We start from the raw sequence: 25,955 nt of genomic DNA on the forward strand, positions 1-25,955 counted from the left end.
TAGTGGCGCCCGCTCTGGGGAACACCCTCCTATCAGATGTCAAATAGTTGTTTATCTGATGCTTAGAAGACATCTGAAGGCAGCCCTGTTTAGGGAAGTTTTTAATGACTGATGTTTTAATGTATTTTCAGTCTCTGTTGGAAGCTGCCCAGCGTGGCTGGGGAAATCCAGCCAAATGGGTGGGGTATAAGTAATAAATTATTATTATGACTTATTTTCATTGGATCGGGTTGTTATAAGATGTGCAATCTTTGCTGTTTCTACGGCTTGTGAACTTGTATTGAAAGATTGTATAAAAATGTAAAGAGAAAACAAATAACAAAATAAATAACAAAATTAGCAATACGTAACAATAACCACAAAGCAATAGGACCCCTTTAGCCGTCCTCATCTCCCTCCCCTGTACACAAACAATTCCAGTAAACACCTCAAGGTGCAAAAATATCTCAAGAGTCCTAAATGTGGGGCGTTCACCACAGAGCCCTGATCTTCCATCTTCCAACACCAATGCTCAGGACAGTGCCTACATGACAACAGACTTGAAACACCTCTAAGCATGTGCAGAGTGCAGCAACTGCCCTGCCAGCTGCTGGGGGGCACATAAGCCTAGGGCTTTAATGTGTTTAATGAACTGATCTCTCTCAATCTGACTCTCAGGGATGCCCAATACATTCAGCAGAACCTCTATCTATCTATCTATTAAAATTGATTGATTGATTGATTGATTGATTGATATACTACTCCTCCCCTGAAGATCACAGGGTAGTTTGCAACCAAACAAACATGTGGTAAAGGATTAAGAAACGGGTCCCCCAATGCACGTTTGGGTTCAAAGCGGGTCCTGGGTCCAAAAAAAGCCACAGGTACCGTTTCTGTAAAGCACTGTGTGAGCGTAGCAACGAACACCTAAGCATGTGCAGAGCGCAACAACTCCCCCTGCCACCACTTCTGAAGGCTTTCTGGCACCAATGCCCAGGGCACTCACTTCCCACAAGGCAGCAGGCTCAGGAAGCTTCTGGGCACGTGCAGAGCGCAACAACTCCCCCGGGGCCACCACCACCAATCCCAAAGGCAACCGCGAGGCACCACCACCTGGCCCCTCTGTTCCAGGGTTATATTATGTAACAGCTAAGAATTATTTAGTTATAATTAATTAGTCATTCGCGATTATATGATTACGTGGAATTATATAATAATTGATTACTATTACAGTATCCAACTATAATTAGCTAACTATATGTGATTATATACAGTAGGGAGAAACCCAGCCAGAGGGGCAGTGTATTAATAATAATAATAATAATAATAATAAATTTAAATTTATTTAAAAATAATTAAATTTTTATTAACTATTATTAATTATTATATTATTAACTTATATTATTATATATTATTATATATATTAATATATATATTATTTTTATATTATTAACTTATATTATTATATTATTAACTATTATTGTATTATATAAACATTATTGTTCATTTATTTTTGAGTACACACGATTCTGTAATTATTTATCATTTAATTATCAATTAAAGAATAGCGATCATTAAATTGTGATCATTATCACGAATATCCAACGAGTGGATCTCTCTCTCTTTCTGACTCCCAAGACATTCAGCGCAGCAGCAGCCTCTCTCTCCCTCGCGCGCGGCCGGGCGCGACCAACAACACACAAACGCACACGCGAGAGACGCGGCGGCGGCGGCGGCTGCGGGGCTGTTTTTTGCGGTTGGCGTCGCCCCCCGAGCCAAGAGCAGCAGTCGGGCGGGCGGGTTTGCCTCCGCCCCGCCTTCGCCGCCGCCGCCGCGTCCTCCCCAACTCGCGGCCGGCTACCCACCCGGGCAGGCCCAGCGACGGCTCCAGCTGCCGGAAGACTCCCGGGAGCCCGCTGCCGAAGAGGACGCCGCCCAGGTCGAAGAGCACCGCCCGCCGCTTCGCCGCCATCGCCTCCCGAGGCAGAGACGCTCTGAGGGAAAAGAGTCTCTGAGGAGAATCTGAGGGGAAGGCGAGGCCACGCCCACCCGCCGAGGGAGGCCACGCCCACGCGCCAGGCGGGCCACGCCCCCTCCTCCAAGAAGTCGGCCAGGGACAAGTGGGTCACGCCTACTCCCACCTGCGCGAAAAAGCCACGCCCCTCACGTCGAGCCACGCCCCCCGCTGCCCTCCTTCTCAAAGCCGGCAGGGGATGGGCGGGTCCTAGCGCCGCAGGTTTCACCCCACGATGGGTGAATATATTTGAAATATTTCTAAGTGGTGTACGCAGTGCTTTTTTTCTATATAAATTGGATCGTCTCATTTTGGCTCCATAAAATCACCGTTTTATAGTTCAGATTGGGGAAAATGAATACAGTAAATGGGCAAAAGTACAAAGATTCACAAAATGTTTTAGAGGTATGCGTACCCCCGGAAAAAGCACAGGGTGTAGATAAAACTGAAGCAGACAGCAAACAACAGACAACTTAAGGAAAATATTGCAATAAAAATACCGTTGCATATATAAAATTGTTAAGGGATGCGGGTGGCGCTGTGGGTTAAACCACAGAGCCTAGAACTTGCCGATCAGAAGGTCGGTGGTTCGAATCCCCGCGACGGGGTGAGCTCCCGTTGCTTGGTCCCTGCTCCTGCCAACCTAGCAGTTCGAAAGCACGTCAAAGTGCAAGTAGATAAATAGGTACCACTCCGGCGGGAAGATAAACAGCGTTTCCATGCACTGCTCTGGTTCGCCAGAAGCGGCTTAGTATGCTGGCCACATGACCCGGAAGCTGTACACTGGCTCCCTTAGCCAGTAAAGCGAGATGAGTGTCGCAACCCCAGAGTCGGCCATGACTGGACCTAATGGTCAGGGGCCCCTTTATCTTTACCTTTATATAAAATTGTTACATTCATGTAGAGTTAATAATATACATGTTATTCAACACAGAGCAGGTTTTGCTGCTGCTGCTGGTGAACTACAAACTATTCTGTTTTTGGAAACAAGTCTTGCATGCTATATATATATATATATATATATATATATATATATATTAAAGGAAACAGATGCAGATCATCCATTGTGCACATCCAATGGAGCACAGAGGGAAAACAATCAAGATTCCCTCCCAGACATATGACAGAAAGCTAGAGAATGGAGTTTTTTGTTGTTGCACTCTTCTGACACCAACAATGTTGATAATAATTCTTCACATGGCACACAGGTGAACTGTGGAACTCACTCCCACAGGAGGCAGGGATGGCCAACTTGGGTGGCTTTAAAAGAGTATTGGACACATTCATAGAGGAAGAGAGGATGCCTGCTTCTTGGGAGAAAAGCAACGACAAACCTAGACAGCATCTTAAAAAGCAGAGACGTCACCTTGCCAACAAAGGTCCGTATAGTTAAAGCTATGGTTTTCCCTGTTGTCTTTGTCCATGGAGTTTTCTTGGCAGGGATACTGAGAAGAACAAACCTCTCCATTCTTAAGGAAATCAGCCCTGAGTGCTCACTGGAAGGACAGGTCCTGAAGCTGAGGCTCCAAGACTTTGGCCACCTCATGAGAAGAGAAGATTCCCTGGAAAAGACCCTGATGCTGGGAAAGATGGAGGGCACAAGGAGAAGGGGACGACAGAGGACGAGATGGTGGGACAGTGTTCTCGAAGCTACCAACATGAGTTTGACCAAACTGCGGGAGGCAGTGGAAGACAGGAGTGCCTGGCGTGCTCTGGTCCAGGGGGTCACAAAGAGTCGGACACGACTGAACAGCAACAACAACTAGCCCTATGATTATGCTCTACCTCCCTGGTTGGAGGCAGTAAATTACTCTGAATACCACTTGCTGGAGACCACAGGAGGGATGGGTGCTGCCATCTTCAAATCTCTCATGGGCTGTTCCGTGGAAGATGGGGCAAGCTTGTTTTCTCATGCTCTGGAGGATAGGACTTAATAACTTTTAAGCAGTAAGAGTTGTTCGACACTGGAACGGACTCCCTAAGGAAGTTGTAGACTCTCCTTCCTTGGAGGTTTTCAAGCAGAGGTTGGATGGCCATCTTGTCATGGATGCTTTAGTTGAGATTCCTGAATTGCAGGGGGGTTGGTCTGGATGACCCTTGGGGTCCTTTCTATAATGGAAATTACGGGGGGGGGGCACATCTTTAAAGTTGTTAAATGTTACAAATATTATGCATAAATGTATCCTTTCGACTTGACAGCTCATGGAAGTTACCTAGCTTTAGAAACCATATAAAATCAACTCCTTTGCCAGTTTCCTTCATTCCACCGCCATTTGCTTCATTGGCCAAGGACTTGGAAACCACTCGGTTTCCCCATAATCCCTCAAGCGGGAGGTCAGGTACTCACAGGAAGGTACTCATAGGTGTCAATCGCTGGGCAAAGGCACTCCTCCGGACTCGCCCAGGTGGCAGACTATGCAAACCAAAGTTCTATTGTCCCTTTGTAGTAGGTGCTTAGAATGTACTTCCCAATACATATCCTGTATCCGCCTGTTGCCCCAACACATTCCTTCTATGCTAATCATGCATAGGTAAAGGTAAAGGGACCCCTGACCATTAGGTCCAGTTGTGGCCGACTCTGGGGTTGTGGCGCTCATCTCGCTTTGTTGGCCGAAGGAGCTGGCGTACAGCTTCCGGGTCACGTGGCCAGCATGACTAAGCTGCCTCTGGCGAACCAGAGCAGCGCATGGAAACACTGTTTCCCTTCCCGCTGGAGCGGTACCTATTTACCTACCATATTTTTTGCTGTATAAGATGCACCAGACCACAGGACGCACCTAGTTTTTGGAGGAGGAAAACAAGGGGAAAAAATTCTGAATCTCAGAAGCCAGAACAGCAACAGGGATCGCTGTGCAGTGAAAGCAGCTGTGCAGTGAAAGCAGCAATCCCTCTTGCTGTTCTGGCTTCTGGGATAGCTGCGCAGCCTGCATTCAGTATCTGAAGTAGTGTGCATGTACACGAAAACTCATACCAAGAACTAACTTAGTTGGTCTTTAAGGTGCTACTGGAAGGAACTTTTTTATTTGGCTCCATAAGACGCACACACTCCTTACTTTTTAGGAGGGAAAAGTGAGTCTTATAGAGCAAAAAATACGGTACTTGCACTTTGACGTGCTTTCGAACTGCTAGATTGGCAGGAGCAGGGACCGAGCAACGGGAGCTCACCCCTTCACGGGGATTCGAACCGCCAACCACCCGCGTCCCTTATTTAATCATATATAACTCTCCCTTTTTCTAATGTAGCAATGATGTAGTGATGATGCTTAATGAACTGTATGCTGGGATAAGATAGAAACTTTTAAAAGTCCTTGTCACCCCATCCTTGGGGTTCAAAATTCCTCTTTGAACCTGTTGCGCAATAAACTTTGGTCTACAGCTGTTTGCTCCGGTTGGTGGCTGGACTCCTTCCTTTATTCCGCAGGGACCCGCGGGCTCTGCCCGACCAGCTGGGTGGCTGAGCAGCCTCACACCTAGATTTTTCCTTAACACTTCCAACTCTGATTCATACTAAACAAGTGCTCTTCCACTGAGCTGCACCCTTCCATGGCACTATCATGGCTTGCTGCCTCCTAAAGCCCAAATCCAGCCCTGTTGTTACCAATGGTGAGAACAGCATGTTCCTTCTTTGCTTCCTCAGCGTTGGGCCTCCTTTTTCCTCTTTTAAACCAGATCTCTAACTCTCTCTCTCTCTCTCTCTTGGTCAGTCATTAGCATTCCACAGAAGTTAAGTAAATTGAAAACACACACACTGCCACAGCACTGCGAAGGAAGGAAACTGCGCTCACAACAAACGCTTTCTGCTGACACGGTCCATCTGTCTAGCTTCCCCATGCACAGAGCTGGTCCTCTTGACTGGTAGATTGACTTGGGTTGAATCCATAACTGACCCACAGGGAATTCCAGAGAGATCGCTGGAGGAGATCTTAGGCCGACGACTCCCAGAGACGTTTTTAAATTGCCCATTGCATCGCTGACGTTGGAGGACAGCTGTCACTCTGATCCACTGCTGAAGTTCGCATTGAATTGCACCGGAGAGATCTCTGCCATGGTGAGTCAGAGACTTTTGGGTTCATATTATCGTTGCCCAGCATATTAAAAATAGGTGTTTTGTGTGGAGGGAGAGGTTGGAGTTGATCTGCTATCTATTCCTGTCTTGAAGCGGTTTTCAAATTAGGAGTTGTCCAATCTGCATTCTGAGAAACCTTTAGTACCTGGAACAGGGCAGGTGTGGAAAATGCTTTTCAGTCTAACCTCCCCACAAGCAAATCAGAACAAATGTGCAATAATGTTGCCTAACCTCTCAGCAAAGCGTGTGACAAGCAAATTGGGATGGAAGCTCAACAGGCTGGTTGTCTGAAAACGACCTCACAGCACTAACGCAGGTCGAATTTCCTACTCTGCATTTTCATTAAAAGCCAGGCTAGGGTCATCTAAAACAAAACAAAACCCCTTACTTAATTGATCATCTGAGCTTTAGTCAGTTAACTTATCTGTTAAAGGTCCATTCATTGCACATGAGAAAAAAAAGAGCAGTGGTTCTAAAGAGGGGAAGCTAGATTCTTAAAAGACTGGCAGGGCAGGCACACAGGACCATAAGTCATAACACTGACTATTTCATCTGCATATGCAAATTAAGGAAATCTTTTAGGGAAAATGTAATGGGGGGGTAAACAAAATCCAAAACATCTCCCAGTGTCATGGACCTCATCAGATTCAATCCTCCTCCTTCTGCTATTTTCTTTCTTTCTAAAAAACACCCGGTAATTCTAAGGCTGACGGGTCTCCAAGCTTTTGCTGTGTGTGTGTGTAAACAACTACAGAAATACAATACAATACAATACAATATTCTCAATACAATATTCTTTATTGTCATTGTCCCATACAGAACAACGAAATTGAAACCAAAAACACGGAACGCACTGCACAAAACCAAAAGAGAATTGTATAATTGTATAGTTGGAAGGGACTCCAAGAGCCAATAACTTGTGTTTGAGTTCTCAGATGTGCCACAAACAATTTACTAAAAGCCCCAAAGCGTTTTTTCCTGAAATTCCTTCATCCGGGGGCAACTTGAAAGAGATAGACATATCAAAAGAAGTGAGGACTTTACTTATGTATGCCACTACAGCAGCAAGAATATTGATTGCACAAAATTGGAAGACTGGAGAAACACCAACTAAAGAATAATGGCAAGAGAAATTGATGAACTATGCAGAACTGGCAAAAATGACAGATAGATTAAGAGAAAAAGACAACAGTGACTCTGAAAAAGAAATGGGAATCATTTATATTATATTTGCAGAAACAAAGAAAGTCAATAGACTTGATGTCAATAGACTTGACGGCAGGATTTAAATAAACATTCACATTATCATAAATTATTAGTATTATTATTATTAGTATTAGAAATTAGAAATTATTAGAAGTATTAGAAATTATTAGAAAATGTTTAGAAAATAGTGAAATATTATGGTGTATTTACTTTTATTTTTATGTTTTTAGGCTTGATGTTATGTTATTAATCACCTTTTCTGTTGAGAGATAGCAAAGCGGGTGAAAATAGAAACAAACCAGAAGCGGAAGTTGGGGGAAGCCCTGGAGGGGAGGGAGGGAGGATGAATGAAAAAGAAAAATGAATAAAATTTAAAAAGAAAGAAAGAAAGAGATAGATATACAAATAAGAATCTTACAAGCAATTTAACAGTGACATAACACATACACGGTGACGATGACACAAAAAACCTGCACAAACTTACGCAACATAACAAAAATCATTATCCCCCCCAAATATTTATCTCCCACACCCCTGGATGTCTCTATTTTCATCAGAGAAATGTCAGAGTGTATGGAGTTATCTGAAACCCAAACCATCGAAAGGCAACCCCTATACAGTGGTGCCTCACAAGACGAAAAACTCGCAAGACGAAAAACGCGCAAGACGAAAGAGTTTTCTGTTTTTTGAGTCGTTCCGCAAGACGAATTTCCCTATGGGCTTGCTTCGCAAGACGAAACGTCTTGCGAGTTCTTGCAAGTTTGTTTCCTTTTTCTTAAAGCCGCTAAGCCGTTAATAGCCGCTAAGCCGCTAATAGCTGTGCTTCGCAAGACGAAAAAACCGCAAGACGAAGAGACTCGCGGAACGGATTAATTTCGTCTTGTGAGGCACCACTGTATAGGGAAGGTTTTTTAAAAAAAGTTTTATTATGTTTTTATGTGGGACGTGGGTGGCGCTGTGGTCTAAACCCCAGAGCCTAGGACTTGCAGATCAGAAGGTCGGCGGTTTGAATCCCCGTGACGGGGTGAGCTCCCATTGCTTGGTCCCTCCTCCTGCCAACCTAGCAGTTCGAAAGCACGTCAAAGAGCAAGTAGATAAATAGGTACCACTCTGGCGGGAAGGTAAATGGCGTTTCTGTGCACTGCTCTGGTTCGCCAGAAGTGGCTTAGTCATGCTAGCCACATGACCCAGAAGCTGTACTCTGGCTCCCTCGACCAATAAACCGAGATGAGCGCCACAACCCCAGAGTCGGCCACAACTGGACCTAATGGTCAGGGGTCCCTTTACCTTTATATTTGTTGGAAGGCACCCAGAGTGGCAGGGCATAAGTAGTAAAATGGTTGTTGTTAATGTTATTATGGAATAGGACACCCCTGTTTTCATCAGAGAATCGTTGGAGGGTATGTAACCATCTGCAGAAGAGAGAGAGAAAAGAGGCTTCGAACGGGAAAGGCAGAGTCCAGGGAAATACGATGCTGTGTGGTTAAGAACTTGGTTATGCGAAAATAAATCCTTTGTGGGCTAGGCATTTGGTGGCCCTTTCAAAGCCAGGGCTGATCATATGTTTTTCCTCTTTCTTGTGCTTGTCTGAGATCATGTTTTTTCAGGCGTTTCCAAACTTGCTCTGAAAGGGATTCATTGTCTGGTGAATACCAGACCCTTAATGCCTGAAAAAGAACACAGAATCTCTGGAAAAATAAAAATTACAAAAATTTGTGATGTGGACAGTACAGCTCACGGCCGCCAGATGTGGTTATGGTAGCAACTCGCTTAAATGGCATTGTTCTTATTCTTATTGAAATTTGTTACTCGCCCTTCACCCTAGGGCCTCAGGGCAGGTTGCAACTAACCTGCCACATTCATACTGAAATCTAGCATGGCACAATATTAAAAACAGCCTAAAGCAGCTTAACATTGCGAGAATAAAGTTGGTCCAGGAAATTTGTCAAAAGCCAGGGTGAAGGTTGGATGACGTCAGCTCTTTACTGAACATCCATTCTGATTGGTGTTCAGGGAGGTTGCACAAGATTGCGTCAAGCCATCATTTCCCCACATCTTCCATTGCCCCATAATTATCCTTCAGCATAATTACCGTATTTTTTGCACCATAACACTCACTTTTTTCCTCCTAGAAAGTAAGGGGAAATGTCTGTGCATGTTATGGAGGAAATGCCTACGGGTGGCATGCCTACGGATTTTCCTCCTCTAAAAACTACGTGCGTGTTATGGTCGGGTGCGTGTTATAGAGCGAAAAATACGGTAACCTTCCGCTTAGTTATGCACGGCATGGAGAAAGCGAGTAGAGAAATGTTTCTCTTCCTCTCTCATAACGCTAGAACCGTGAAACTGAATATTGGAAGAATCAGGACAGATAAAAGACCCTCCAAGTGCCCCTATTTGGGGGTGACAGTCCTGTATTTACAGAAGCACACCCTCCAACATTACTCTGGTGAAAAGAGGGGCGTTCTAAGGCAGTGATGGCCAAACTTGGCCCTCCAGCTGTTTTTGGACTACAACTCCCATCATCCCTAGCTAACAGGACCAGTGGTCAGGGATGATGGGAACTGTAGTCCCAAAACAGCTGGAGGGCTAAGTTTGGCCATCACTGTGCTGGTCCCGTAGGTTACCCGATAGGTGAGTTCCAAGTCCGGTCCATGGTCAAAGGTGCAACGTGGAGGCAGTCCATAGTAGCTGAAGCTGGGTGCAGGGCAGGGAGTCAGGTGAAGTCAGGAACAGGCATGCAAGCAGGGAGCCAGGGCAGGTCAGGAGCTCTGGCAGAAAAGCAGGACAGGGCTCAGGCAAGAACTAGCAACCAACAATGTTGCTCCCGCAACTTGGGACTGGGGCTGGCCGGCTTTTATCTGCCCCGAGGCACAAGGCGGCCCTGATCCTCAGGTGACTCGCCTCTCCTGGCCTGGAGGCGAGCCCTCCTCCTGTGGGAACTTTGTTCCCTCTGCCTCTCTGCCCTGAGCCTCTGCAGCTCAGGAGAGGCTGGAGGGTTCCTGGACCCAGAGGCAACCTCAGCTTCCTCTGACGGGGCTGAGAGTGGAGCACCTGCAGGCCAGTGGCGTAGCGTGGGTTCTCAGCACCCGGGGCAAGGCAAGTAATTTGCGCCCCCTAACCCGTGGATTTTAGCACTCGAGTCTCTTCCGCGCTCCCCAGATGTTGTGCCAGGTGCAGCAGGCCCCCCTGCACCCCCACGCTACGCCACTGCTCCCACCACAAGTCTTCAGGACAGCCATCCGAAGGCTGGCGCGGGGAGAAGGTCTCTCCGCCCCACCGCCAGGCTTCGGAGCAGCCTTCCAAAGGCTGGTGCGGGGAGAAGGTCTCTCCGCCCCACCGCCAGGCTTCGGAGCAGCCATCCGAAGGCTGGCGCGGGGAGAAGGTCTCTCCGCCCCACTGCCAGGCTTCGGAGCATCGTTCCGAAGGCTGGCGCAGGGAGAAGGTCTCTCCGCCCCACCGCCAGCCTTCGGAGGAGGTCCGAGGACAGTGGGGTTCCTGCTTCCTCGAGGAGGGCCGGCCAAACGCGCCCCCCCCAAATGTTGCGCCCGGTGCGGCCGGCACCCCTGGCACCCCCACGCTACACCACTGCTGCAGGCAATGGGTCCTCCATCACCTCAGGAGCCAGAGCAGACTCAGCTGGTGCCTGCACCTGAGGATCCAGCACAGGTGAGGACCCTTCAGGCTCAGGCCCCAGCCCCGGCTCAGTTGGTTCTGGAGGTGGGGAATCCTGTGCAGGCTGGGATCCCTCGGGTTCAGCATCCGAGTCCGAATCCCAGGCCATCACAATCACTGTTCTAAGGCAGGTTTCCTCAAACCCGGCCCTCCAGAAGTTTTGAGACTACAATTCCCATCATCCCTGACCACTGGTCCTGCTAGCTAGGGATCATGGGAGTTGTAGTCCAAAAAGAGCTGGGGGGCTGAGTTTGAGGAAGGGAATGCAGGACATTCTGGGTGTTACATATTCAGTGGTCTCCATTTGCCTGAGCTTGAGTCTGGACTAAGGATTCTGAGCTCCTGTGTTCTGATTTAATGCATGATGTTCAGTCACAGAATATTTCAAGATTTGGGCCGCTGCCTTTGGCCCTTGAACTCTGAGTCGTGATTCGCAGTGGCGGATGGCCTGCCACAAAGCCACAACAAAGGCCACAATGGATTCATCTGAGGCCTGGTCTCATTTGTAGTAGGCATGCCGGCAGGCAATCTCTGATGGCTGAGGAGCGAAGTGTCAGGAGTTCAGCCTACACTCGAGTAGGACCCTAGCAGAGACACATGCCCGACTGGCATGTTCCCTCCCTCCTGGTTGATCGTTTGGGAGCTTCATTAGCTTTCTTTATCCTGAACATCACAGCAACCAATGTTGGGATACTGCCAGGGAGATAAAGTCCATCATGGCCCCCAAGCCGGCTGCCGGACGATCCATCGATCTCCCGTAGTCACGCAGTATGAGCGATTAGTGACACGAGTTTCCTGAAAACACATTGCCACATTCCAGGGCTCATGCACACTCTTATCAGCAGATAATGCACAGCCAGAAGTCGCACTCAGGAGAGCATTATTTACAAGCTTTTATTCAGCGTTGATCAGAACAAAGAAAGACATGACTGTCTGCGTCAGTGTCTTAGACAGAGAGAGAACGAAAGCAATAGCAAACATAAACATCCTGTGAACAGGAAATACGCAGGCTGTGACACAAACATCCTGCTCCCTTTTAAGGTGGAACGGAAATATCCTAACATCCAATGCCAACAGACATCAACACACTCAGGGATCCACAGAGTTTGCGCAACTTGCGTGGCAGACCTCAGCAACTCAGCATTTTGGCTAATCTACTTTATTTACATATAAACCCACACGGAGCACTGCAACATGGCTCCCTCTCTCTCTAGCATCAGACAGCAAAGAGAAAAAGAACAAAGGACAATAGTCCCACTTCACGGAACACAGTAAGACAAACATCCTGTCTCCGTCACTTCCCACTCTGTGGAGTCAAAACATACACTGTCATGTGATAGACAACAATCCCATGACTGCAATCACAGAGCAGAAATTCTAACACGAAGTAGGTCTGCAGCTTTAGCATGATTGCATTGAACGTTGTATTGCTCAGCTTGGCTGGGGCCACCAGAGCCTGGGCCATCTTGAATATAGCAGGACCCCACACACTGACAGTGTAGCCCACTTCAGTTTGGGGTCAGGCACCCTATTGGCTGCGAGGAAGAACTCCAGCTGGGTGGCGTAGGAGTCCCATTTCCCTGGAACTGTGGTGTCAAATTCCTTGATGTGGCCCTGGGTGGCCATGGTGGCCGCTCTGTGTGATCTGCATGAGCACGCCAGGCACTTCTGTCGTCCACTGCCTCCCGCAGTTTGGTCAAACTCACTCTGGTAGCTTCGAGAACGCTGTCCCACCATCTCGTCCTCTGTCGCCCCCTTCTCCTTGTGCCCTCCATCTTTCCCAACATCAGGGTCTTTCCCAGGGAGTCTTCTCTTCTCATGAGGTGGCCAAAGTCTTGGAGCCTCAGCTTCAGGATCTGTCCTTCCAGTGAGCACTCAGGGCTAGTTTACTTCAGAATGGATCGGTTTGATCTTCTTGCAGTCCATGGGACTCTCAAGAGTCTCCTCCAGCACCAGAATTAAAAAGCATCAATTCTTCGGCGATCAGCCTTCTTTATGGTCCAGCTCTCACTTCCATACATCACTACTGGGAAAACCATAGCTTTTAGCTATACGGACCCTGGTTGGCAAGGTGATGTCTCTGCTTTTTAAGATGCATTTTAATAGTTCAATAATGTATTTTAAAAACTATTTTTAAGTAGACAAATTTGACTATTACAGTGGTACCTCGGGTTAAGTACTTAATTCGTTCCGGAGGTCCGTTCTTAACCTGAAACTGTTCTAAACCTGAAGCATCACTTTAACTAATGGGGCCTCCTCCTGCCGCCGCACCAACGGAGACCGATTTCTGTTCTTATCCTGAAGCAAAGTTCTTAACCTGAAGCACTATTTCTGGGTTAGCGGAGTGTGTAACTCGAAGTGTATGTAACCTGAAGCGTATGTAACCCGAGGTACCACTGTATTAATTATAATTAAATTATAATTATAATTAAAACTTCTCCTTATTTGTTTGTGAATATGCTGACCGAGGCCCCCTTTGGAATCTGTCTGGGCCTGGTCACCAGTGAATTGTAGTTTGGTTTCTACAAGGCAAGACACAGCGATAACAGCAAGAACCTTTCTTGAACTACATAACTGGGAAACAGGGGCAAAGCAACTGCTTATATACATTTCTGGAAGCCTGGGCCACTCCCACTCCCAACGTGATTGGCTGTCTAAACTTCCAACCTGCGAATCGTGAGTTCAAGGGCCAATGGCAGCGGCCCGAATCCTGAAACGTTCTGTGAATGGACAACATGTATTGAATCAGAACACAGAAGCTCAGAATCCTTAATCCAGACTTGAGCTCAGGCAAACAGAGACCACTGAATAAATAACACTGGGATCAAATCAGAAACCAGTACGGCTTCTGTAAATCCAGAACTGTCCCTGGAGAACAGGGGCAGTTGGAGGGTCTGTGAATCCACAACAACTGAAAGTCCACTGTTGTTCCCTGCTCCTGTTCTTAACTAAGGCTGGGTCATCCATGCCCCACAAGAAGAGGGGACAGAGGAGGGTGTGGTCTGCTCCTGGGAGGTGGGACGGCAATTCAGGACAGTTCCCGACTCCTTAATTCACATTCCCGCTGACTGCGATTCAAAGGAAGTATCTCAAATTAGAAGTCTGTTCGGATGCCATCTGGCAGCAAGGCAGGTTCTCTGGAAAAGGCAAGGCTGTGACTTGCAGGGAAACAAAAAGGCCTGCCTTTGTAGTGCGCACTTAATAGGCAGCTGGTTTGGATCATGCAAGGGAGGGAATCAGAAATGAATCGGGCGAGAGCAGTTGGCGGGCTTCGCACAGCTACGAAATCCACAATGCTGAAAGCTTTGCTCAGGGAAACAGGCACCCTGGAATCCATCTGTGGGGTGAAGCATAAAGACCCCCGCCAGAGAGGGGTCAGCTGTAAAACAGATTCCACTCATCCCTTTTGCAAAGTACCAGGAAGAACATGCAGACAAAAGGCGAGCCTGCTGGATCAGGCCAATGGTCTATCTAGGATCAGGATCCTGTTCTCACAGTGGGCGGCTCACCAAGGCACCCGAACAGCTTCCTCCACCGCTGGGCAGACCCTCCAAGTGCCCCTATTTTCCAGGGACAGTCCCAGATCTACAGAAGCCATCCCAGTTTCTGATTAGATCCCAGAATGTCCCACTTTTCCTTGGGACATCCCTATTTTCATTGGAGAAATGTTGGAGGGTATGGAGTTATGCAACGCCCAAGCCAAGGAGGTAAGGAACTATACAACCTCTAGAAGACATTTGAAGGCAGCCCTGTATGGGGAAGGTTTTTTTAAAAATGTTTAATGTTTTATTATGTTTTTATATATGTTGGAAGCCATCCAGAGTGGCTGCGGCAACTCCAGTCAGATCAGTAGGGGATGATGATAATGATGATGATGATGATGATGATGGAATAGGTAAAGGTAAAGGGACCCCTGACCATAAGGTCCAGTCGTGGCCGACTCTGGGGTTGCGGCACTCATCTCGCTTTCTTGGCCGAGGGAGCCGGTGTACAGCTTCCGGGTCATGAGGTCAGCATGACTAAGCCACTTCTGGCGAACCAGAGCAGTGCACGGAAATGCCGTTTACCTTCCCGCCAGAGCGGTACCTATTTATCTACTTGCACTTGGACGTGCTTTCGAACTGCTAGGTTGGCAGGAGCAGGGACCGAGCAACAGGAGCTCGCCCTGTAACAGGGATTTGAACCACAACCTTCTGATCGGCAAGTCCTAGACTCTGTGGTTTAACCCACAGCGCCACCCGCATCCCTCTCCTTTTCCTTGGGACATCCCTATTTTCATTGGAGACATGTTGGAGGGTATGGAGTTATGCAACCCCCAAGCCAGGGAGGTAAGGAACTATACAACCTTTAGAAGACATTTGAAGGCAGCCCTGTATGGGGAAGGTTTTTAAAAATATTTAATTTTTATTATGTTTTTATATATGTTGGAAGCCATCCAGAGTGGCTGGGGCAACTCCAGTCAGATCAGTAGGGTATGATGAGGAGGAGGGAATAGGACGTCCCTATTTTCATCAGAGAAAAGTTGGGGGGCATGTATGGGCAGGCAGTAGGCAACAGTCTTAGCCCAGGGTGGTCCAACTCATGGCCCGAGGGCCGTATGTGGCCCCCAGTGCCTTCATTGGTGGCCCTCAGCAACCTTTGACACCCCCTGCCCAGCCCTCACTCTGCTATCTCAATATTTTATTCAAGTTGGCACCCCTGCCAGTCAAATTAGATGATACTCGGCTCGATGGACCAATGGTCTTAGTTGTTATAAGGCATTCAGGTAGTTATAAGGCCAATTCCTATATTTTCCATGATCCTGCGAGTTTATAGTTTAACCTTTCTTCACATGAGCCACTTTGGAACGGTTTTTTTCTGCCATGAAGGATGGTGTAGATATACTCCAGTGCAGAGGCAGAGTGGAGTAGTGGTTAGAGTCTTGGTATTGGACCAGGGCTTCAAATGGCCAGTCACAGCCTCTCAACCTGGCCTACCCCAGAGGGTTGTATTGTGAGGATCAAATGGTGGGAGAACTGTGTTGGCCAACTTGAGTATCTTGGAGGAGAGATTAGATCAATGAAACAAACAAACAAACAAACAAACATTGCTTCCTTCCAACAGATTCTGTCTCCATCTCTATCTGGCTTCATGGATTAATTAGAGCAGAACTTAATTTGGCCACCAAAACCTGCCTTTGAGTATTTTGCTGGAGGAAGCTTCTGGCAGCCAGGAGGGGCTCAGCAAGTTCTGCGGGAAGCAGTGCCAAAGAAGACTCTACCCTAAAGGCCAGCCAGAGGGAGAGAGAGAGAGAACGAGAAACTCCTCCATTTCCCTTGCAGGATATCGGATGCCTCTGGGGAAAATCCAGTGTGCTGGGTTCTGTCACTGAGCACCAAATGGAGTTGCTGGAAACCTTAAGAGCCTCAGAGGAGGAGTCTGCCGGATCAGGCCAGGGGCCTATGGATGGCAGAAAAGATGCTTGTGGGAAACTTGCAAACAGGATTTCAATGCAAGAGCACTCTCTGTGGTTTCCAACAGCTGGCATTCAGAAGCATAAATAAAACTATTTCCCCTATCCCTTATCCCCCAACCCTAACCCTAACGAAGAGTTGGACATGACTAAATGACTAAACAACAACAACCCTAACAATATCAAGAAAAAAATTCCTTCCAGTAGCACCTTAGAGACCAACTAAGTTTGTTCTTGGTATGAGCTTCCGTGTGCATGCACACTTCTTCAGATACACTGAAACAGAAGTCACCGGACCCTTATATATAGTGAGAGGGTTGTTGTTTTGTCGTTTAGTCGTGTCCGACTCTTCGTGACCCCATGGACCAGAGCACGCCAGGCACTCCTGTCTTCCACTCCCTCCCGCAGTTTGGTCAAACTCATGCTGGTAGCTTCGAGAACACTGTCCCACCATCTCATCCTCTGTCGTCCCCTTCTCCTTCTGCCCTCCATCTTCCCCAACATCAGGGTCTTTTCCAGGGAGTCTTCTCTTCTCATGAGGTGGCCAAAGTCTTGGAGCCTCAGCTTCAGGATCTGTCCTTCCAGTGAGCACTCAGGGCTGATTTCCTTCAGAATGGAGAGGTTTGATCTTATTGCAGTCCATGGGACTCTCAAGAGTCTCCTCCAGCAACAGAATTCAAAAGCATTAATTCTTCGGTGATCAGCCTTCTTTAGGTCCAGTTCTCATTTCCATACATCACTACAGTGGTACCTCGGTTAAGAACTTAATTCGTTCTGGAGGTCTTTTCTTAACCTGAAACTGTTCAGGTTGCGCTGCTGCTCTACAATTTCTGTTCTCATCCTGAAGCAAAGTTCTTAATGCGAGGTAATATTTCTGGGTTAGCGGAGTCTGTAACCTGAAGTGTCTGTAACCTGAAGCATATGTAACCTGAGGTACCACTGTACTGGGAAAACCATAGCTTTAACTATACCAACCTTTGTCGGCAAGGTGATGTCTCTGCTTTTTGAGAGGGTGGGGAGGGGTATTACTCAGGAGGGTGGTGGGAATGGGTGATTGGCTGATAGGTGTGGTAAACCTGTTGACACCTGTTAAGGACTGCAATTGGTCTTACAGGAAAAAGCAAGGGTGAGATGGCTAAAAAAATAGCTTTATCATGTATAATGAGATAAGAATCCAATGTCTCTATTCAGACCAGGTCTCTCCATGGTTTTAAGTTTGGTAATAAGTTGCAATTCACCAACTTCTCTTTCCAGTCTGTTTCTGAATTTCTTTTGTAATAAGACAGCTACTTTAAGATCTTGTATAGAATGTCCTGGGAGATTGAAGGATTAAAGGCAGTAATTAAACACAGCTTGTTGGATCAGGTGAATGACCCATCTAGTCCAGCATCCTGTTCTGTCATTCTTTGTGCGCAAAAGTCCTCTGCCTTCTTGCGGTTTCCAGCAAATGGTATTCAGAACCATAGAATGGTAGAGGTGGAAGGGACCCCAGGGGTCATCAAGTCCAACCCCCCTGGTTTTCTGGAATCTCAGCTAAAGCATCCTCCAGCCTTTGCTTACAAACCTTCAAGGAAGGAGAGTCTACAGAAACATTGTTACCCCTGATTGGGCTAGCCTTCCCTGGGTTTGTCATCTTCTCAGAAAGCTGTCTCAGTTGGTATTCACCACTGCTTCCTGCAACAGGGAGTTCCATAGATTAACCGTGTGCTGCATAAATAAGTGCCTCCTTTTGCTGGACGTTGGATGCCTCTGGGGAGAATACCGAGCGCTGGGTTTTTCGGGACTGAATGCCAGAAGGAAAGAGGGGGGAAACCTTAGCAAGACAGAACATTTTTGTGCAGCTCTTGGGCTGTGCAGGGCACAGGTGGGCAAGAGACAGCCGTGGCATGTGGCCAGGTGGTTATTGCCAGGGGACGGTTGCTGGCTGCCAACAGCAAAGCTGTGATGATTGCTTTCCTGGCAGGAAGGGAATCTGGACACAAATTATTGCAAGGACGAGCTGAACGAAAAGGAGGTTGGTGATCCTAATTGCTAAAAACTGGGAAAAAGAAATTGTGCCAACAAAAAAGGAATGGCAAGACAAACTGTTAGAGTACATTGAACTGGCTAGATTGAGGCAATGAGAGATCACACCAGACAAGAGTTTCAAAAAGCATGGGGGAAATGCAGAGAATACTTCGCAAAACAGTTCCCTACAATACATACCTGGAATTGTTTTGATTAACGTCTGCAGGAGACTTTGGTGGATATTATAATTAGAAAAATCTTAAGAATTATTCATAAAGGAAACAGCTTCTAAGAAGTAAATAAGGAGGCCAGATACAGGATAAAGGAAGTCTTTTATTTGGTTGTTTGTATTGTTGTATGTTATGCTTATTGTATGTTACGTTCACGTTTAATGAGGGTGGATTTCTGTATTGGGGGGTGGGGGTTTATGTTATGTTGCAAATAAAATTTCCAATAAAAATTAAAAATTAAAAAAGAAAAGGATCTTTGTGATGGAGGCGTGGGGCTTTATTTGTGCCAATCAGCCTACAAGGTAGTAGCAGTTGTTGTTGTTGTTAATTAAATTTCATAGAATCATAGAATAGAATCCTAGAGTTGGAAGAGACCACAAGGGCCATCGAGTCCAACCCCCTGCCAAGCAGGAAACACCATCAGAGCACTCCTGACATATGGTTGTCAAGCCTCTGCTTAAAGACCTCCAAAGTAGGAGACTCCACCACACTCCTTGGCAGCAAATTCCACTGTCAAACAGCTCTTACTGTCAGGAAGTTCTTCCTAATGTTTAGGTGGAATCTTCTTTCTTGTAGTTTGGATCCATTGCTCCGTGTCCGCTTCTCTGGAGCAGCAGAAAACAACCTTTCTCCCTCCTCTATATGACATCCTTTTATATATTTGAACATGGCTATCATATATTTATATACTACCCTCTGCCCTGGGCAATTCACAACTACAATAGTTAGTTAGTTAGTTGGAGAACCTCTGTCCTGCCTTTTCATAGACTCATAGAATTGTAGAGCTGGAAGGAACCCCAGGGGTCATCTAGTCCAACCCCCTGCAATGCGGGAATCTCAGCTAAAGTATCCATGACAGATGACCATCTAACCTCTGCTTAAAAACCTCCAAGGAAGGAGAGTCTACACTCTCCCAAGGAAGCCCGTTCCACTGTCGAACAGCTCTTGCTGTCAGAAAGTTTTTCTGTATGTTTAGTCGGAATCTCCTTTCTCATAGCTTGAAGTCATTAGTTTGGGGTCCAAACCCCCTGGAACAGCAGAAAACAAACTTGCTCCACCTTCCATGTGAAAGCCTTTCAGATATTTGAATTGGACCATCCGATCACCTCTCAGTCTCCTCTTCCCCAGGCTAAACACCCCAAACTCCCTTGACTGAGTTCTTCTCTCTTTTCCCACACTGGGAAAAGCACTGGGCTTGGAAAAACAGGTCTGAATGTTAGCATATAGTTCTGTTCCACCTTATAAGGAACAGGCATGACTGTTGCGTGTCACATGCCTGTTTGCTTCCAGCACAGTCTGCTGGGAACTTCCGTTTGTATATTGCTTTTGCTGCTGCTGTTTTGCTTGGAGACGAAGGGAAGCAGACATGTTTTTCCTTTGTTCCTGAACTATGCTGAATAAACGCTGTCAATAATGCTTACACATGTCTCTGTCCGTCACTTCCATTGTGAGGATTTATTCACTCTACTGATAAGAGGGGGCACAGCTTTTGAACATATCGGAGGCTCATGCCGCTGATTGATGCTATTCCAAGGGAGTCCAGTGTTCGCCCAGCTGCCGGCCAGTGGCTGGAGCCAGCTGGGGGCCAGCCCAATGCCCCTGTCTCCCCAGCAGCACCCCAACACTGAATTCAGGTGTAACCACCCACACCCCATCTCTGATAATAGTGACTCGCCTTTCCTTTTTTCCAGGTTGCAACAAGACCGCTCACGGTTTGGAGTCTGCTGCTAGGGCTGAGTCTTCTTATACCTGCTCAGAGCAAGGAAGAGGAATCACTGAGCAATGCCACGGTGAGACCAACCCCAGAAGATCGTGGAGATCAGTCCCCAAACCCAGACTTTTGCGACTTCACATTTCACATCCCCTGGTCTGGGAGCTCTTGCATGCAGATGACCCAGGCAACCGCCACGCCAGCCTCCCAGGAAGAGCTGGACCATCTCAAGATCTTGTTGGAGGACCTTGGAGGCAACCTGAAGAGCCTTCAGGAGGCTGCAGCTCTGGAGGCCGGCCAGTCCAGGTACCAGGACATCGTTTCTGAAGCTCTTCCGGATGTGAGAGAGGCCAACGGGGAGTTCCATGAGATTCTTGGGAAGTTCCTGCAGGAGCTGGAGGAACACATCCATGCAGATGACCATCTGCACGCAGAAGACGAGAAAAAGAAGTAGGTGCTTCTTCACAACAGATGCTCCTTTTGTGGGGCTTAGCAATGGAGCACAGAGGTAGCTGCTTCGTACATCCTACATAATCATCTGCAGGATTAGCGGGAGGGTGAGTGGAAAGGAAGGAGATCTCTTGTAAAACTGGAACCTTGGGTCAGCCAAGGAAGTAACCAGCAGGCAGAGGAAAGGAAATCCTTCCTTCTCGGGACAGGGGACACATAGAATTCAGCTCCTACTTAAAGGCAAACTTACCTGGTTTGTGTTTTCTGAAATTATTATTATTATTATTATTATTATTATTATTATTATTATTTTATTTATTTATACCCTGCCCATCTGGGTGGCTCTCAACAGAATATTAAAAACACGATAAAACATCAAACATTAAAAACTTCCCGATACAGAGCTGCCTTCAGATGTCTTCTAAAAGTCAGATAGTTGTTTATTCTTTTGACCTCTGATGGGAGGGCGTTCCACAGGGCCGGTGCCACCACCGAGAAGACCCTCTGCCTGGTTCCCTGTAACTTGGCTTCCTGCAGCGAAGGAACTGCCAGAAGGCCCTTGGAGCTGGACCTCAGTGTCTGGGCAGAATGATGGGGGTGGAGATGCTCCTTCAGGTATACTGGACCAAGGCCATTTAGGGCTTTAAAGGTCAACACCAACACTTTGAATTGTGCTCGGAAATGTACTGGGAGCCAATGTAGGTCTTTCAAGACCGGTGTTATGTGGTCTCGGCGGCCGCCCCCAGTCACCAGTCTAGCTGCCGCATTCTGGATTAGTTGTAGTTTCCGAGTCACCTTCAAAGGTAGCCCCACGTAGAGCGCATTGCAGTAGTCCAAGCGGAAGATAACTAGAGCATGCACCACTCTGGCGAGACAGTTTGCGGGCAGGTAGGGTCTCATCCTGTGCACGAGATGGACCTGGTAGACAGCTGCCCTGGACACAGAATTGACCTGCGCCTCCATGGACAGCCTGAAACATATGAAACAATATGCAGCCTTTGAAATCCATACTTTTCTATAGCAAAATGTGCATAGAAGTGAATATATTCATGAAAATAGCATACAGAAATGCAATATGTTGGGGGAATGATTTGCAGGGAAAAAAGTGAAAACTACATATAAACATAGGTCTATCAGGAGGAATTCGTACTGCAATGCTGCCAAATTTTCACAAGGGTTATTAAAAAAAAATTTAAATTGCAAATTGCTGCAGAAATGTGGAGTTTATGAGAAGTTGAGAGAGCTGTAACGGACAAATCTGCTCGGATTAGGCCAATGCTGGATTAAGCCAGTGACCCATCTAGCTGAGCATCCTGCCCTCACAGTGACCAACCAGACGCCCGTTGTGTGGAACCCGCAAGCAGGATCTGAGCACAAGAGCAACTCCTGTGGTTTCCAGCAACTGGTATTCAGTTGCATTGCTGCCTCCCACTGTGGAGGGCAGAACATAACCAGTGTGGCTCGTAGCCACCATAGTCATCTCCTCTTCTAAAGCCATCTAGGTTGTATAATCCTCTTCTAAAGCCATCTAGGTTGGTGGCCAGGGTTGTGGGTGGCGCTGTGGGTTAAACCACAGAGCCTAGGACTTGCCGATGAGAAGGTCGGTGGTTTGAATCCCTGTGATGGGGTGAGCTCCCGTTGCTCAGTCCCTGCTCCTGCCCACCTAGCAGTTCGAAAGCACGTCAAAGTGCAAGTACAGTGGTACTTTGGGTTACAGACGCTTCGGGTTACAGACGCTTCAGGTTACAGGCGCTTTAGGTTACAGACTCTGCTAACCCAGAAATAGTACCTTGGGTTAAGAACTTTGCTTCAGGATGAGAACAGAAATTGTGCTCCAGTGGTGCGGCGGCTGCAGGAGGCCCCATTAGCTAAAGTGATGCTTCAGGTTAAGAACATTTTCAGGTTAAGAATGGACCTCCGGAATGAATTAAGTACTTAACCCACTGTAGATAAATAGGTACCACTCCGGTGGGAAGGTAAATGGCGTTTCTGTGTGCTGCTCTGGTTCGCCAGAAGCAGCTTAGTCCTGCTGGCCACTTGACTCAGAAACTGTACGCCGGCTTCCTTGGCCGGTAAAGCGAGATGAGCGCCGCAATCCCAGAGTCATCCGCCACTGGACCTAATTGTCAGGGGTCCCTTTACCTTTACCTTAGGTTGGTGGCCATCACTTTCTCCTGTGGCAGGGAGTTCCAAAGTTTAACTCTGTGCTGTGTGAAGAAGGACTTTCTTTTGCCTGTCCTGAACCTTCCACCTTCACCTTCTCTGGACGTCCATGAGTTCTAGTCTTATGAGCGAGGGAGAAAATATTTCTCCCTTTCTGTTTTCTCCATGCCATGCCGATTCTTATAAACTTCTCCTGCAGGCCTTGCATTACGTGTTGCAAGGAGAGAAGCTTGTACATTCAGCCCACAATGCTGAGAGTCTGGGACCGTCTGAGCGAGAGCAATTTCTTTATATATTTTTTCTGCTGATTCTCAGGGGTTTCTCCTGGGGAATTTGCAATGCCCCGGCTCAATTTCACATCCGAGCTGGAATTTGGCTGGCGGTTTTGCGGCTGTGTAACTCACTCAGCCACCAGCTCCCTGTGCGATGGATGCCATGTCCCAACAGGGGGGAGAGAGAGAGAAACTAAAATCTTGCTCCTTGGTCTCCATTGCCTCCTGTCCTCCTATTCCTGGCCCCCCCACTCTCCTGCACACCCACTGTGCCCTTGAAAACACCCAAGCCCCCCTCCCTGCTTAATAGCACCACAGTAAAATGAATGGGAGGGACGCTGGTGGCGCTGTGGGTTAAACCACAGAGCCTAGGACTTGCCAATCAGAAGGTCGTCGGTTCGAATCCCCGCGACGGGGTGAGCTCCCGTTGCTCGGTCCCTGCTCCTGCCCACCTAGCAGTTCGAAAGCACATCCAAGTGCAAGTAGATAAATAGGTACCGCTCCGGTGGGAAGGTAAACGGTGTTTCCGTGCACTGTTCTGGCTCGCAAGAAGCGGCTTAGTCATGCTGGCCACATGACCCGGAAGCTGTACGCCGGCCCCCTCGGCCGATAAAGCGAGATGAGCGCCGCAACCCCATAGTCGGCCACAACTGGACCTAACGGTCAGGGGTCCCTTTACCTTTACTAAAATGAATGGGCATTAGACACAGGGGAGTCCAGAATTTAGTGATACACCATCTGCTTTGCTTGGTGAATGCCCCGGCTTCAATTCTCAATGGTGTCTCCAGAGAGAACCTCTACCCAGTGGCTTTAAAATTTCAGTGGCACCCTGTGCAATGCCAAAATTTGTCCCCTCCACTGCCTCTTGCCTTCCATTGATCGCCGTTATTGCAGTGCCCCTGGCGGCACCCTCTCGACTTGGCGTGAGCCAAGTGTAAGCAATCGGTTCACACTCCCCAAAATCTGCTGCTGCCCTGTTTGAAATTCTGGAGAGCTGCTGCTGGTCCGTGTGGACTTCTGAATTGTGGGAATTTTCAGGGTGGCAAGAGAGGATATATTGTTTATTAATGTCCTTCCTAACTTGTGCTAGCAAGTTCCTTTACTTAGCAGAGTTTACATTCCCCTTCTAACACGCACAGCAGATAGCTGGTTGCAGGCTTGTGTGAGCCTCTCACTATATATTCCTGGTAAAGGTAAAGGGACCCCTGACCATTAGGTCCAGTCGTGGCTGACTCTGGAGTTGTGGCACTCAGAGCATGCCAGGCGCTCCTGTCTTCCACTGCCTCCCACAGTTTGGTCAAACTCATGCTGGTAGCTTCGAGGTCACTGTCCAACCATCTTGTCCTCTGCTGTCCCCTTCTCCTTGTGCCCTCCATCTTTCCCAACATCAGGGTCTTTTCCAGGGAGTCTTCTCTTCTCATGAGGTGGCCAAAGTCTTGGAGCTTCAGCTTCAGGATCTGTCCTTCCAGTGAGCACTCAGGGCTGATTTCCTTCAGAATGGAGAGGTTTGATCTTCTTGCAGTCCATGGGACTCTCAAGAGTCTCCTCCAGCACCAGAATTCAAAAGCATCCATTCTTCGGCGATCAGCCTTCTTTGTGGTCCAGCTTTCACTTCCATACATCACTACTGGGAAAACCAGAGCTTTTGCAGATTGAGAAGCAGAGACTGGAGGGTGGGGCAAGGCAGGTGGAAGAAGGCCTTGCCTGATGAAGTCTCTCCCCTCTCCCCTCTCCCCTCACCAGCTTCCTTCTCCTCCTCTAGCGCAGCTAGACTGCTCCTCTTCGCCCCTGGTGCTGCTGCTAGGAGTCTGTTCCTCCGAATCTTCTTCCTGTTCATCACTTGCAGAGGGGGCTATGACATTGGAAAGCAGATCTGGACAGTTATATCTGTGGGAAGAGCACAGGGTCTTGTGTTCCCTCTTCTGATTGCTCATAAAAGCCCACAACACCTTCCTCTTGTTTTTTCCTGTTTTGGTAAAGAGAGTTTCCATGTTTTCTCCCTCCTCTTCTGCATAGGTTAAACGAACACTTGCGGGGAATGGACAGGATGCTGCGTGTGACCAGTCACCTGGCCGACCAGCTGGACCAAGCATCCCAGGACCTCCTGGTCAAGATGACCAGCCTTTCGGAGAAACCAGCCATCCGGGTGGAAGGAAGCGCCCTGAAGACATCTTAGCTGCTCATCCCGTTCTCTGTCCACAAAAGCATTAAAAGAAAGGCCTCAGCATTCATTGTGCAATCGGTTCCAGTAATTTTAGATTTTTTTTCATTGTTCACGTACTTTCCTCATCTCATGGGGAGACTGAGTGCGTAACCTCTTGCTCGTAAAAGCCTCATCTTTTGCAGTTCTCATACACGCCTGCACAGTGCAGGAAAATCCCACACTACAAGCAGTAAAGGTAAAGGTAAAGGGACCCCTGACCATTAGGTCCAGTCATGACCGACTCTGGGGTTGCGGCGCTCATCTCGCTTTACTGGCCGAGGGAGCCGGCGTACAGCTTCCGGGTCATGTGGCTAGCATGACTAAGCCACTTCTGGTGAATCAGAGCAGCGCACGGAAATGCCATTTACCTTCCCGCTGGAGTGGTACCTATTTATCTACTTGCACTTTGACGTGCTTTCAAACTGCTAGGTTGGCAGGAGCAGGGACCGAGGAGCGGGAGCTCACCCCGTCGTGGGGATTCCAACCGCTGACCTTCTGATTGGCAAGTTCTAGGCTCTGTGGTTTAA

At 47.7% G+C, this 25,955-nt stretch overlaps 3 protein-coding genes across 4 annotated transcripts in view; 2 read left to right on the forward strand and 1 right to left on the reverse strand.

The window, feature by feature from the left end:
- The window catches only part of EPHX2 (epoxide hydrolase 2), a 96,077-nt gene extending 94,005 nt beyond the window's left edge, over positions 1-2,072 (reverse strand). Inside the window, exon 1 of the mRNA XM_083494481.1 lies at positions 1,845-2,072. Within this exon, the coding sequence (XP_083350607.1) occupies positions 1,845-1,951 (107 nt within the window). The 5' untranslated portion in view covers positions 1,952-2,072. The remainder of the gene's footprint in view (positions 1-1,844) is intronic.
- Positions 1-25,955, forward strand: part of FBXO16 (F-box protein 16) — an 810,609-nt gene that overhangs the window by 200,489 nt on the left and 584,165 nt on the right. The window lies entirely within an intron of this gene.
- On the forward strand, positions 5,646-25,456 carry LOC310702764 (uncharacterized protein). The gene is made up of 3 exons (XM_083494871.1): positions 5,646-6,041; positions 20,321-20,790; positions 25,242-25,456. Exons 1-3 carry the CDS (start codon positions 6,039-6,041, stop codon positions 25,399-25,401), a joined length of 633 nt encoding a protein of 210 aa, XP_083350997.1. The 5' UTR covers positions 5,646-6,038; the 3' UTR covers positions 25,402-25,456.

This window comes from Podarcis liolepis (genome assembly GCF_965112155.1).
Source record: "Podarcis liolepis genome assembly, chromosome: 3".
In the NCBI taxonomy this organism is placed as follows: domain Eukaryota; kingdom Metazoa; phylum Chordata; class Lepidosauria; order Squamata; family Lacertidae; genus Podarcis; species Podarcis liolepis.